The 13,030-nt window shown below is 43.4% G+C and overlaps 1 protein-coding gene across 3 annotated transcripts in view; it reads left to right on the top strand.

Moving 5' to 3' along the window:
• The first annotated feature begins 3,135 nt into the window (after positions 1–3,135).
• Positions 3,136–13,030, top strand: part of LOC110986554 (endothelin-converting enzyme 1-like) — a 40,199-nt gene continuing 30,304 nt past the window's right edge. For 2 of the 3 annotated variants that reach the window (XM_022248500.2, XM_087147038.1), the window contains exon 1: positions 3,136–4,561. In XM_022248500.2, coding sequence (XP_022104192.1) covers positions 4,393–4,561 — 169 coding nt within the window. In that variant the 5' untranslated portion in view covers positions 3,136–4,392. The remainder of the gene's footprint in view (positions 4,562–13,030) is intronic. The other variant, XM_022248499.2, reaches the window with a different exon arrangement.

The following is a 13,030-nucleotide window of genomic DNA, read 5'->3' on the forward strand; positions in this document are numbered from 1 at the left end:
TTTTTAAGTACGGGTTTGACCCTTGCACGGACGTATATTAACTAACACTGTATACTCCATGCTTGCCCAAGAACTGTGAGAAATTCACAAGCATACTCGGTCGGGACCTGAGCCCACGACCGACCAGTGGGTAAGACGCCTGCACTAGTATTAAGTATAAAGCAGGAGATTGTGGGTTCGTAGTCCCACCCGAGTGAGCTTGTGAATTTTTCACAAGCTCTCGGGCAAGCAGTGAGTGTGCAGTGTTGATTAGTTATATATCGGTGTAAAGGCAAAACTCCTACATGTAAACATGTGAAAAAAGTGTACAGACTAAAGCTTCAAATGTGGCTGCAAAGTTTACTTCATAATCAGAACAAAATGAGGAGGTACATTCAAAAGTATTTCACAATCGACGACATGAGCCTGCAGGATTTATGGTCTCAATATACCCCATCCTACGTTGGGAAAATAACTATTGGTTTGTGTAGATGAGTTTTGTCAAGACGTACATGATGAATGTACATTTCCGGGGACTTGCAAATAACGACCGGGAACTTCCGGAAGAATGTACCTGGGGAAAAAATGAAGAAACAGTACATTGTACGCAATTTACGTGAGAGCAGTTTTGGTATTGTCAACAGGTTGAATCTGCTTGAAACCCTGAATCAAACGACAAGTTGTTCTTTTCAGAAATGTCCTTGAAATTTTAACAGTTCTTCAAATTGACGCTGTACGCGAAGAACTATCGTCAGTCCTGGCCCACGATTTCACCAAAAATACTTCTCCCGCCCCCGCGAACCCCCAAACGAACCGCTTTAACCTTGACAATGCCTCACACAAAGAATGACAAAAATGTCGGGTCATTCAGTTTATTTTTGATCGCACGCAAAGGATGTTTGTCTACCTCGAATCTCAGAAATCTAACAGGGCGGTGCTGCAGTAAATTGGACCCAGGCGGAGATGAAAGCTGCCCGCACCATTCCTTCGTATGACACAGCTAGTTAAAAGCTCTTAATGAACGTTATCGCAGTGACGGATGACGGACGGAGACGAACCAAAGTCTTTCATTTTTTTTTCATTTAGTTGACCTATGATATACATGTATTGGTAAATAATCGAGATCTGTTGTCAACATTTAAGCGTATGATTTTAAGGTCGACACCTAGATAAGAAAACGTCCATGTTTCCCACTGACCGCTTTTCGGAACAGGGAGCTTTTCTGATGCTTTGATAGCATAATATGGTGGTTTTGTTTTGTATTCAAATGGAGAATTTTCGACCACACACACGAAAGAGAAGCTGTTGACGGGAGCGAGGATTTTTAAGGCGATATGCTTTTCGTTGTGTTGTATAGTTGCACTCTCGATGGGTTTGTTGAACTTGCCACAGTGAAATCTGTCTGGAACTAAGAGGAGTTTGAGAGCATCGTAGAAACCCACCATTCTCACCTTTGTACCTAATCAGGAAAATAAAATAAAACACAAAAATAAAACCAATAGCGACTTCAAAAAGACGAAAAAATCCACTGGGATGATTCATCTTGGCCAAAAACGCTCACACTTGCTCAATTGTACAGTTCAGGTTTCACAATCTGAAGAGTTTTTTGACGATTCGCATGCACATGGTGAAAATAAGCGGTTTTTTCCAACACCTTCCCTAATTTTAATATTTTTTAGTTTTTTCTGCATTCATTGGTAATTGAATGGACTTTCGGCACAGGTCGGCCGAAGATTCTGAAATCAATCCTCAACTTTGCACACACGGTCTGCAACGAAACAAAAAGAAGGGGGTCTCTGAGCAGGTGGGGTGTCTGAATGTCAGGCTCAGATTTACAAATATTTTTGTAAGACAGAAAAAGTGTCAGAATGCGGACACAATGGCTTGAGATGACTGGAATTCCAGCAGCCGTGGAGGCAGGCCCCTCGCTGGAGAAAACAAATACGGCTGTGAGGAGGCAGCTAAGCTTAAAGGTATGGTGTCGTCGCCACGTGTAGCTGTCGGTATTGCATTTACGTGGTCACCTGCCTTTACAAACCTGTCGGAGGATTTTCCCCCCATTATAAATGTTACAAGACAAAACTCTTTTGAATTTGATTTCCCTATTCAAATTCAAGGTATTTTTTCTGTTACATTAATCACCAATTCTTCCCAGTATACCGGCAGTTTACAGTTGAATTAAAGTTTAATTTTCTGACGGTAAATTGCTGTAGTTTGTTTGACAGTAATTAACTGCAGTGAAAGTGACTTTATTTGTCGTGGCTAATTCACATTAATGTAATTCACTGTCACAGCAAATAACCGTGTTCTGTAATGACTAACATCATGATGTTATTTTGTTGGGGGTCCCCTAATGCAAATATGTAACAATCGTAGTGATTTACATGTGTACTGTACGCGTGGAATTACGTACATCGTATAAGAAACAGTTCTTTTACCTCATATCCAGAAATCCTGATCACAGCCGCATCGTGTATTTCAGTTATTCTAACTACTGTGCACTTCAAGTGGTATGTAATAGTCATTGATTGAATGCTCCGATCTTTGTTGTTAAAACAAATCTGTTTTCCATTTTCGCATGTATTTTTTTTAGACAGTGCATGGCATTATAATTATGCAAAACTACATCCGCAAAGCATAAACATGCGTCAAATATTGCGTTAAGAATGAAAAGTGGCAAAATTACTTGACGAAAGTAACATGCAAATCAAAATCACCGTAAAAATTTCTGTTGAGGGCGCAGTATTCAACTGTATTACAAAAAGCCAAAGTAAATACGAGGAACAAACACATGTTCGTTATCTGTCAAGTACTGCTCTGAAAAGACTGTGCAGTAAACAGTGATATTTTAAAATGTGAACGTAAAAAAAATGGTATTAATTTACTTAAATTAGTTTTCTTGTGCCTAAGTGAGCGATCTGTTAGAGTGGCATCGTACCGATTTTATGTCATATGACGTCACTTTGTTGATGCCCTGCTCGAACCGTGACCCAGTTTATTGGTCATCTGCTCATTGCGTGCGCAAGTAATTCCGCCCTCACGACCGTCCGGCAATGACTGACCTTGTCACCCGTGCGTAAAATTCATTCTGAAGTGTAAAGGCAGCGTGATGCGTTGCGAGCATGCGCACGCGGCCGCAGACTTGTTTCCTATTGAGTTCTTATTCTCAACATGAAAAGAAGTTATGCTGTGAAAGTGCCAAAATTGTCACGCTTAAGTCTCCACACGGAGATCATACCCTGCTGCCACACTGAAAATTTAATATTTTATCCTTGACGCGCGCGCCCTTTAAGCTCGCAGTGGGCAACCACACATCCTACGGCGCAACATCTGTCCATCTTGGGTTTCAGTGAGTGCCTGTCTGATCGGTCTCCGTGACACGGCCGGTAGTCGGTAAAAAAGAGCGCCGAGTCCGTGGCTGGCAACGAGCTCGCCCTCCGGTATCCGGACGCTCGGTATTTATCGGTCACTCGTCGCCGACGCGTGTGCAGTCACACTTGGGTTGGCGGCAGCGTCAGACGTTCCTACTGTTCATCCCACCTGCGGGTCGAGGAATCTAGCGGGCGTTCGTCTGCTTTCGAGCCAGGAAACTGACTGTTGAACGGCACTAGGGGAGCTCTTCACGAGAGAGCTGCATCGGTGTGGCCAGAGTTATCAATAGTTGCGCCGTCTGCGTCATCGTCGCCGTCGGTTGCGGACAGTATCTTCTCAGTCAGCGGCACGACAGGTCGTCTTCCTGCTTCCAGACGGCGGCACCTGTGGTCGGTCCGTCACGGTTGTATTATCACTCAAGACCGCCCCTGCAAACCCTACGGGGTTGCCTTAGCTTTCATCATGTGTCCCCGGTTCAGTGCGCTGTAAGAAAAGAACATCTTACCGTTTCGTCATTTCCAGGTTCTCCAGCCGAGACAAAAAAAACCCATTCACTCGTACACGGGAGTAGGCAGGGCTTTGAATTGCTTGGCCCGCGGGATGCACGCAAGTCCTGTAAAGTAACGAACACAGACTGCCACCTCTTTTGCGAGGATTGGAGGGGATTCCGGTTCACGCTCTTCAAGAAGACAGCGTACCCAACGAAAGTGATGCCACCGGCGTCCCGTTTGACCGTATACGTCCATTGACACATTGATTCTGCTGGTGGGAGCCGACCACGGACTTTATTGACATAGTCACAATAGTCATCCCGAATCTGTGACCGGTGAAGCGGAAAATCTCCGCAGCCAGGGAACCGATTTAACCCTCTCCTAAACTAATAACTAAAGTCTCACGCAAGCGGTCGACTGACCTCTGGATACCTGACAATTGTCGGGCGAGATTTGAGTGCCAGGCCTGCTGGAGGTGCGGTGAGACCCTTGGTAAGCGGGGTGGGTTAAGCAGGGGGGACTTGGTTTCGGTGGCACCCACTGGCCCACCATGGACGGCATCGTGACCAAACCCAACAGCGTGCACTGGAAGCGGCCCTCGTGGTACCGCCGACGGACCAGCTTGGAGCGACGTCTTCTCGTCCTGGCGGTCCTCCTCGGCTTCGTTGCCCTGTCCCTGGTCGCCGTTCTACTCCACGAGCTCATGACGGACAGAAAAGGTGAGATAACACTTTTGAAACCTCATCCGATTTCGATCTGGCATTCCACCAACGGCAAAATATTTTACAAGAACAATCGTCTGACCCACATGTACATTGGTATTAAAGTCCATCGTGCTTTGACTACCCTATCAAAAAAAAATTGACGGCTGATGACAACCCATTAAGAGACATACAAATTGCCTTATTTAGTTTCGCGTGAACAGGCGCGTGCGAGCCGCGAAAGAATTGTGTCAACAAATCCTCCAAACGTTTGTGTCGCTGTTAATAACGGGAGACAAATTCTTATTGATTCTAGAGTAAATTTGTCACAACAGTGTTGATCTACTTTACGAGTACACATTCCAGCCGTATCATAACAGATCCTTGGTGATAAGAAAACTACAGCTTGGAAAAAATTCCAATGAGTGAACGCGAAGACGAGCACCCGCATCCTCACCACGTTTTTTTTAGCCTTGTACTAACAGTTGATAGACGGAGACGGTCACGGGCCATGGGTGATTATCGATTTATTTTTCAGCGGAATTGTTGGCATAACTGGCTAGCCAAAAGAGGAGGCCACATGCACGAGAACTTGTTACACGCGGGGTGCCCAGAAAAAAAAATTACAGTGTCTCGAATGTGACTATTTGTTCTGGGCAAAGAGCTCTTTGCAAAGCCGAGGTTACAGTCCAAGAGTTTATCGGAGCGTCATAACTAATCGTTCGCATTCCATGCTGTCCAATTGAAATTAATGTCATTTTTTCAGGAAGTTCAATATCTGATTTTCGGTGTCACAGAAAGGATGAACTGTTTTACGATACGATCTTTTGACTCTTATGCTTTTTATCCTGAAGTGTTATGACACAGGTGAACAGTGGGGTCCAGGTCAGTCGCCTTTACTCTTACACGAACTGCCCCAAAATATTTTTTTAACCTGTACTATAATTAGAGTGAATCTTTGAAAATCGCTCCTCTATACTTGTTTGGAAAATTTCTTTTTAATTCCCCGTCACCGAACCTAACATGGGGATTTATCTCACCACGTCACAATCGTAGGAAGCGTTTTGTCATGAAACAGCAACAGTATTTTCTAAAGAGAAGGTGACCCTTAGTAACTGCGGCAAAAGAGACAAAATTCCCGAAGGGAAGGCGGCCTTTTGTAAGTGCGGGGGAAACGGGCAAATAAACAATACCCAACGCATACTATTTTTATGGCGTATTATGGCCTGAAAGTTTCTTTATGGTGTGTGAAAAATCAATTAAACTATGATTTTTGTCATGAGAAGAGAACACCTCAAACAGTGGAATTTTACTCGGTGCGGTTGAAGTACAGTACACTGCCTAGTTTTGGCTGTTGGAGTTATTTCTTTAAAATAAAAAGATTGAAAATCATATAAGTCATGACACCCCATGAGTTGGGGTTGATAGAAAGTGAACAACAACCCGAGAAGAAAATCAGCCTAATGTGTAGTAAAATATGTATGTACCACCTTGTCCCGAGATGATAAATATTGACGGGGGCGTCTTGTAGGGGCCTCCGTACTCAAGGACATTCTTCACAAAGCACGCGTGGATCCCCTTCTGTTTATTGTCACAAAATGCGAATTACAGTACACTTTTTTCAACTGGGTAATGCAAGTGAAGTAGACTTTTGCCATGATCCGGTGGTCCCTGTGGGTAATCTGGATTCCAATACAGTCGTGCAGCAATCGCACTTGAAAACACCATGGCCTCGGCCGCCGAACAATGCCCGATCCCTCGCGAATTAGAGCTGCCTAGTAAGCCAGCGCTTTGGCCTCACTCAATGTTCACGTCACGGTCAAGGCCTCTACGCTTAACAGAGGGAACTGCAATCATCGAGAGACTGTGAAAATAGTAGGACTTGCGAGACGGGGAATTTATTTAAAACCTCTGGGGTGAGGGTTTCGTGTTTTTAATTTAATATACACACGGAAAAGGAAACAATGTTAATGTGCTTCCATTGCACCCTCCACCAACGCTAGGTAGAGTTCAACGTCGGCCTACATGTGCATTAATTTTTATTTGCTTCCCAGACTGATCCCATTTGAAATTCAATTTCTCATGTGTCTGCTTGTTTGTTTTTGCCTTGCTTTCCTTCCATTTTCCGTCATCTTTGATTCAGGCCGGGACAAATTTCGGTATTTTGTGGCTGAACACCATCTCGTTATACCAGTGCGCCATGTTGAATGTTTCAAACCCCGGCATCATCCTGGATTTTGGTTCATTTCACCCGGCTCAGAAGTGCGTGCGCTTTCCGTGTGTATAGTCCAGGAGAATAAAGGGAAAATTTATAATCATGACCTTGTACTGAGCCTGTCGTTGTACCAATTTTGTCCTGGACTGGAACGCTGCGACAAACGCATCTAGCCACGTTGGTCTATTATTATTAATTCTATTATTATTAATCATTTCTGGTGATGACATCAAGAATTCCTCAAAAGTGCTTGAGCACTGGAGATCGCAAGCCTCAAGAAAGCTGTATCAATGTTAAAGATTTCACCCGATGCAAAATAATAATTAGCTGCTCCGTGATTTGAAGTTCTTTACCTCAAAAAGCCTAATGGAAAATAAAGTGTGCTTCTCATTCGGGCAGTTTAGCTTTTTCTTAGTCGGCCATATTGAATTGAAAGCGAGGTTAAAGGTTTGATTTTGGCACCTGAGAACAACAATGAAAGCATTTAAATAAACATCATTAAAGTGAATGCCATTTATAAAGATAAATAGTATCAGATAAATATTGATAAAGACGTTAACCTTTGTGATCAATTATATAAAATGTTTTAAGCTATCATCAAAAAGCATGAAAGTGAGGCATGGAACCCAACATAGTCTGCCCTGGGCACCACCAAATTTGATAGATCACTTTGAATAAGGTTCTGGGAACACAGTTGAAAATGGTTTTCCCCAAGGATAAGGTCTATTCGCAATCATGGAAGAATCCGTTTACGGTGTGAAAAGTACCATCACCATGCGGCGGGGACAAGGATTTCCCAAACCCATGACCCCAAATCAATGACTTCTCGTATACGGACTTGATGTCTGGACGTCACACACTGCGTCCCGGTCGACACCTTGCACCAGATTGCCCAAGCGAACAAACTTACACAGAGCCGAAGATATGCGAGGTATGAGACTCCCCTTTCTTTTACCCTCTCCAAACTACTCCGGAACGTTCGCACGCCACACGATCTACGGGTCCCCATCTTTGAACATTCTCTGGAGTACGTTGTGTCATTTCAAGGCAAAAAAGGTTTTTTCGTCATTAAGCAGCATTAGCGTCAACTTCATGATTAAATCATACAGCTTGATTGGGAAAACAGCAGGCAATAGACATGAATCTAAGCCTCGATCACCCCTGGAACAGTACACCAAGACCTGCTAGCTCGCTCTAGTGCGGGGTCATTTGCATATCAAATTAATATTTGATATTATTAGGTGACTAACAGTTTAAAAGGAGATAACTCCACTTCGAAGTCATATATATGCGCAACCAGTGTAGAAGTTACACTGTATATTCTCTTCAGTAATCAGTGCCACATGGCACAAGGCAATATTGTGTTGAAGAATATATGACATTGGGATTGGGACACTTAATCAGCCAATAAGGGTAAGGGTATGCGAGGTAAAAGGGCCAATAATAAAAAAATGAAGACTAATTTGTTTCAGGTGGTCGTTATTTGTGAGCAAACATATTCTGGCGTGAGTTTCTGATTTGTCCACATTGGCCAAGACCCTCAAGTTAAGGCCGGTTCATTGCACTTCAGGCGAATGCGAAAGTGACGCGAATTTGACGGCACGACAACTTTGCGGCCGAATGTCGCTCGAGTTGAAATGTGTTCAACGTTTTTTTTTCAAAAATGTGATCTGGTGTCGTCACAAATCCGCGTTCTCTGTCGCTTTCACACTTAGTGTGAACCTTCCTTTGCGCGTTGAGGGCCTACTGTGGAGAGCGAGGTTACAAGTAGATATGTGAACGAGACTGCACGGCTCTAAAAAAAAAAAAAAAAGAACAGGTACTTGTACATTAATTTCTTTTGTGCAATAACACTTTGTTGACATTAGGGTCTCATCACACGCGTACGTGAAACAGCGATCATCAGAACAGACGATCAAAATGTGGTAGCCAGAATTGCGGTTATACCAGAACATATATGTTCTGCCTTTTTCATAATCATCGCCCAAATTCTAAAAGGTTAAGTGCTAGCACTCGAGACCAAGCCCTCTTCCTGATAAACGGAAGCACTCCGACTTTTTACCGCCACTTGAATTATTGGAGCTCCCACGGGTTTGGTTCTGGGAATATGACGTTCGTTCGTGTGCGAATGAGATGCGGTCACACTCACCAACTTTCAAATTAATTAAAACTAAATACCACCTCAATTGATATTAATTAATGATCACCAATTTTGACATTTGAGGCCTATTTGATCTGTGTAATCAAAGATCAGTACTCCTCAGTTAAAGCAGGTACATGTAACAAAATTAATAACACGGATGTACGGTGTATTTGTAAAACAGTTTACGCCACAATGTTCTGGATGACGTAACCTTTTATTGTGATGACGTAGAGCAACTGTTAAAATTTGTGCCATTACAGAGTTCTGAGACAGTGCCCCAAACACAATGGTGGTATGCTGTGGCCCTTTCTGTGGGCACAGGGGTCAGGACACATGACTTTATGGAGGGCATAGCTGTACAAATACATCGCTGGTAACGAGATTTTGTTTGAACAGGAACTAGAATATAGGACTTTAAAAGTTGAACTGCAACGATGGCTAAGAAGGACCACAGTGTTTGAATAGTAGGGCCACGATCGACGTTCGGAAAGGTTGAAGAAAGTACAATGTCTAAAAAGTAAGTCTACACCACGACATTTGAAAGCTTGATCCTCGGTGTTTTTAAGTTGAACCATGGTGCCACGACATTCTAAAAATTGAACTTTTGTTTGTTTCTTGTTTTTTGGTCCCTTTTTGGAAAAGTTTAATCACAGCTTTGAAAGGTTAAGCCACAACGTTTGACAGTGGGACGACGATTTTGAAAGTTGAAACAACGACGCCCGCCGGTCCATTTAAGAACACCGACGTCTCCTCGCCGTAGTCTGTGGGAAAGACTCATTTCGATCAGCGCAGCTTTCGACAAGGTTCCCAAAAGACGTATTGTGTTTGATTTTCGATTACAGCCAGCCTGTACTGTTTGGGGAACCAACTGGACAATAGACCGCATTCGCGACGTCCCCAATTTCAGTTGAATTCCTGAACGTACAATATCAATTTGATAACCGCAAAGGGGTGGTACCAGGTGATTTTGGGGGCCGGAATGAAATCGTAGAATCTAGTCTGGCTCTTTGAATTTAACGTTTTCAAATAAATACACTACGTTGGGGAATACGACTGAAATTTGGGACGCCGCGAATGCGGTCTGTTTGAAAGGGTGCGGGTCAACAGCAGGTCTGGGTAATGTATCACCAGATCCTGAACTGGACATATAAAAGTTGGGGTTGTAAAATTGACATATAAATCCCGTCTCAATTTAATTCCTGCAACACTCCGTTGATTTGGACGACTTAATAATGTCAGACGGGAAATCTTAATTGAGATTAGCGGGCTCGGTGATCTTGGAGCTCGCGCCAACTGATTATGCACATCAATGACTGTTTTGTCCAAACCTATTAGATCTTTCTTTTTTGTCCAACATGCGGAAGGGGAATCCTTTATCTCGTCAACAAAGGCCAGTGGAAGGTTAATTGTCAGCGAAATTGCCGGAGCGAGACGGCGCGGCCAGGTAATTAGATCACGCCTTGGTGCAAATTTGCAGCCTGCATTAGTCGTGTGTCATATGGAGATGACATGTCCGCGACTGGAGAAGTGCAAGGGGACAATTGAAGACAGTTAAAACGATATTGTTCGGTAGTCTGCGAAGCGCAAGAATCTTGGTCATAATCATGTCAAGTTAGTTGCATAAAGGATCAGGGGATAAAGAAGTCTGTATGGAATATGTTAAGTGTGGAGAAAGTATGGGAATTTAGATCGTTTTCTTAAATTTGAGAAATTTGAAAGACTATTTTCTGTTGGGAGCGGCAGGGAGTTAAAGGTATTGTTTTTTATCGTAATTTCACAAGATTGGCTGATTACGATGTATAATATTCACTGCAACTTACATTCCACTGACTTGTTTCATGTTTGAGTCAACTGTTTCGAGGAAATCGAGAAAAAAACAGCCCAGCATTTCCAACGCTTAATCGAAGGTCTTGTAATTTATCTTGTAATCTATGGATTACAGGGCGTTCGTAGTACAAGTGAACAACATCCGCGGGGTCAGGGTGGAAAACAGGCATGACAGGTTCTCATTCCCTCATGGAGCAGTTTCAACGGCTTGGAGTAATCAGTGAATTTACTTTGGAGTAATGCGCCTCCTCGACAATATAGCCTTGCGGATTCATGAAAAATCTTCATCCAGGAACGCAGTCGACTCGTGCCCGTGACCGAGTAGGCCTAGTACGATAAACGCGAACGATCGTGCTTAATGATCGCACTTTCACGTCAGTTTACACGTCGATGAAAGTCTAAAAACTCCATTGTGGTTGATTCACTAATAATTAAAAGCAAACAAGAAATTCTGTCTTGAAATACGGTAGGTTTAATGTGTGGACATCGTACTTTTTGTTGACGAAAATCCCTTTCACCATTCTGCTCGGAACAGCCACTACCGGTATAGTTGGATCATACCATTATGCTCTACGGGTGATTTTTAATTCTCAAAGTTTTAGCGTTAAGAAAATCCTTTAACCTCACACTGATCCAATTAATTTTCCAATTTGCACCTTACATTCGGCTTCCTATAATTTCAGTTTACAATGTGGTGAATTTCTCTCCGTATATTTTAAGCTGCTTTTTGGTTTACCCGTTCATTAAGGTAGACTCCCACAACATCCGCAAACACTAAAGACAAGAAAATTGGCGCCTGTTAAAGTGAAATGAACTCTGTTGTCGGCCGAACATCGTAAAAAAAAGAGAACAAAATTTCTGTTTTCTCGAAAACTACAGCATTCTGGCTGGAAATGTTTTACAAACCGATTGAGGTTGTTATGTACTTTCTTTCAAGATATTTCAGGATTATACTGTAGTCCGATTTGGGTGATTTTTACCAATGCTGTACACTACTTTTAACAGACAAAAAAAGGCAGGACTTCTTCTTTTCATTAAAACAAGCTGTATAAGTGTTTTTTCCCTGAATAAAATCTGGCCTTCCAATGCCATCAGGCCACTCGGCGTCTTCCAATAATGTAATTATCCGTAACTTTCATGATCACAATATATCTCACAGTGGTCCAAGTTAGCACACATCCCCCAGTCATGTAAAATAATTGATAAGTGGTTAATCTGACGACATCAAGTGCCTATTCTTGGCTCCCGTACTTTGAGACTACCCTGGACAACTGATGAAATACCTGGAACGCGCGCCAGATTCTTGCAACGCGATGCAGAAAACCTACAAGTCAGTAACTTCCGGTTGGAACCTCGCCGGAAGTTGTTGACACGAACTAAATTCGGTCCCGGCGGGTAGGAACACCCCTTTTTGACACTTGACATCCTTTTTTCCGTGCCTTTTTATTGAGTTTTGTTCCCGTTTCTGGGTGGTTTTGTCGGTTCGGAAGCGCCGTTTAGAGGGGGAATCGAATACTGACTCTGGGAAGGACTTCCAATCAGTCCTTTGAACGTAAAGAGACCGGTTTGCAGGAGATGGAAGAGACCGGTCACCGCGACGCAGCGCCATATTTCCTGATATTCTTTCTAGCATATCATGGCTCATCAGGAAATGCCAAGCGTGCACAGCTTGGGGTTGGGTGAGCTCAGCAGCCCACAACAGAAAACAGATCGAAGCGGGCATGCGCATATGCAAATATACATACTATCAGGGATTCTCGCGTGAAAATCCATGTGTCAACAAACAGGTTCCAACAAAAGGGCCGTTCAAGGCACGGCTAGACGGATGAAATTCTGACTGTTTGACTCTTTGATTCCTCAAACACAATTTTGGACGACGAGTGTCGTCACGTTGTATGCATCAGTTTATCAGGCTGGGCCGCTGGGTATCATTAGCACTAGGAAAGTGCAATGATAGGCTCGACTGAACGCTTAAGGACAACCATGCACGCATTCAGAGAAAAACTGCAGCTTGAAAATTCAAATGGTGTCATATGCATTACAGTGTCGCCTGTTCGATGTACAACCATCGTTGCATTGCGCAGAAAGGAGACCCATAGCAACGCCTCATTAAGTCCCTCCTTATTACACCGCGGTCATCATCACCTTACGCGGCAACAGAACTCCCGGTACAGGGGTACCGAGTCAGTCTCCCCATATGCCGGTAGCCATGCTGGGCCTTTGCTCGCGAAGCACGGTGAGCCGTGCCTGCGATGACCGATGTGTAACATGTACACCTTGTCTGAGGATTGGAGATGCTAGA

This window comes from Acanthaster planci, linkage group LG16 (genome assembly GCF_054643075.1).
Source record: "Acanthaster planci isolate LZ-2023a linkage group LG16, COTS_SCS, whole genome shotgun sequence".
Classification (NCBI taxonomy): domain Eukaryota; kingdom Metazoa; phylum Echinodermata; class Asteroidea; order Valvatida; family Acanthasteridae; genus Acanthaster; species Acanthaster planci.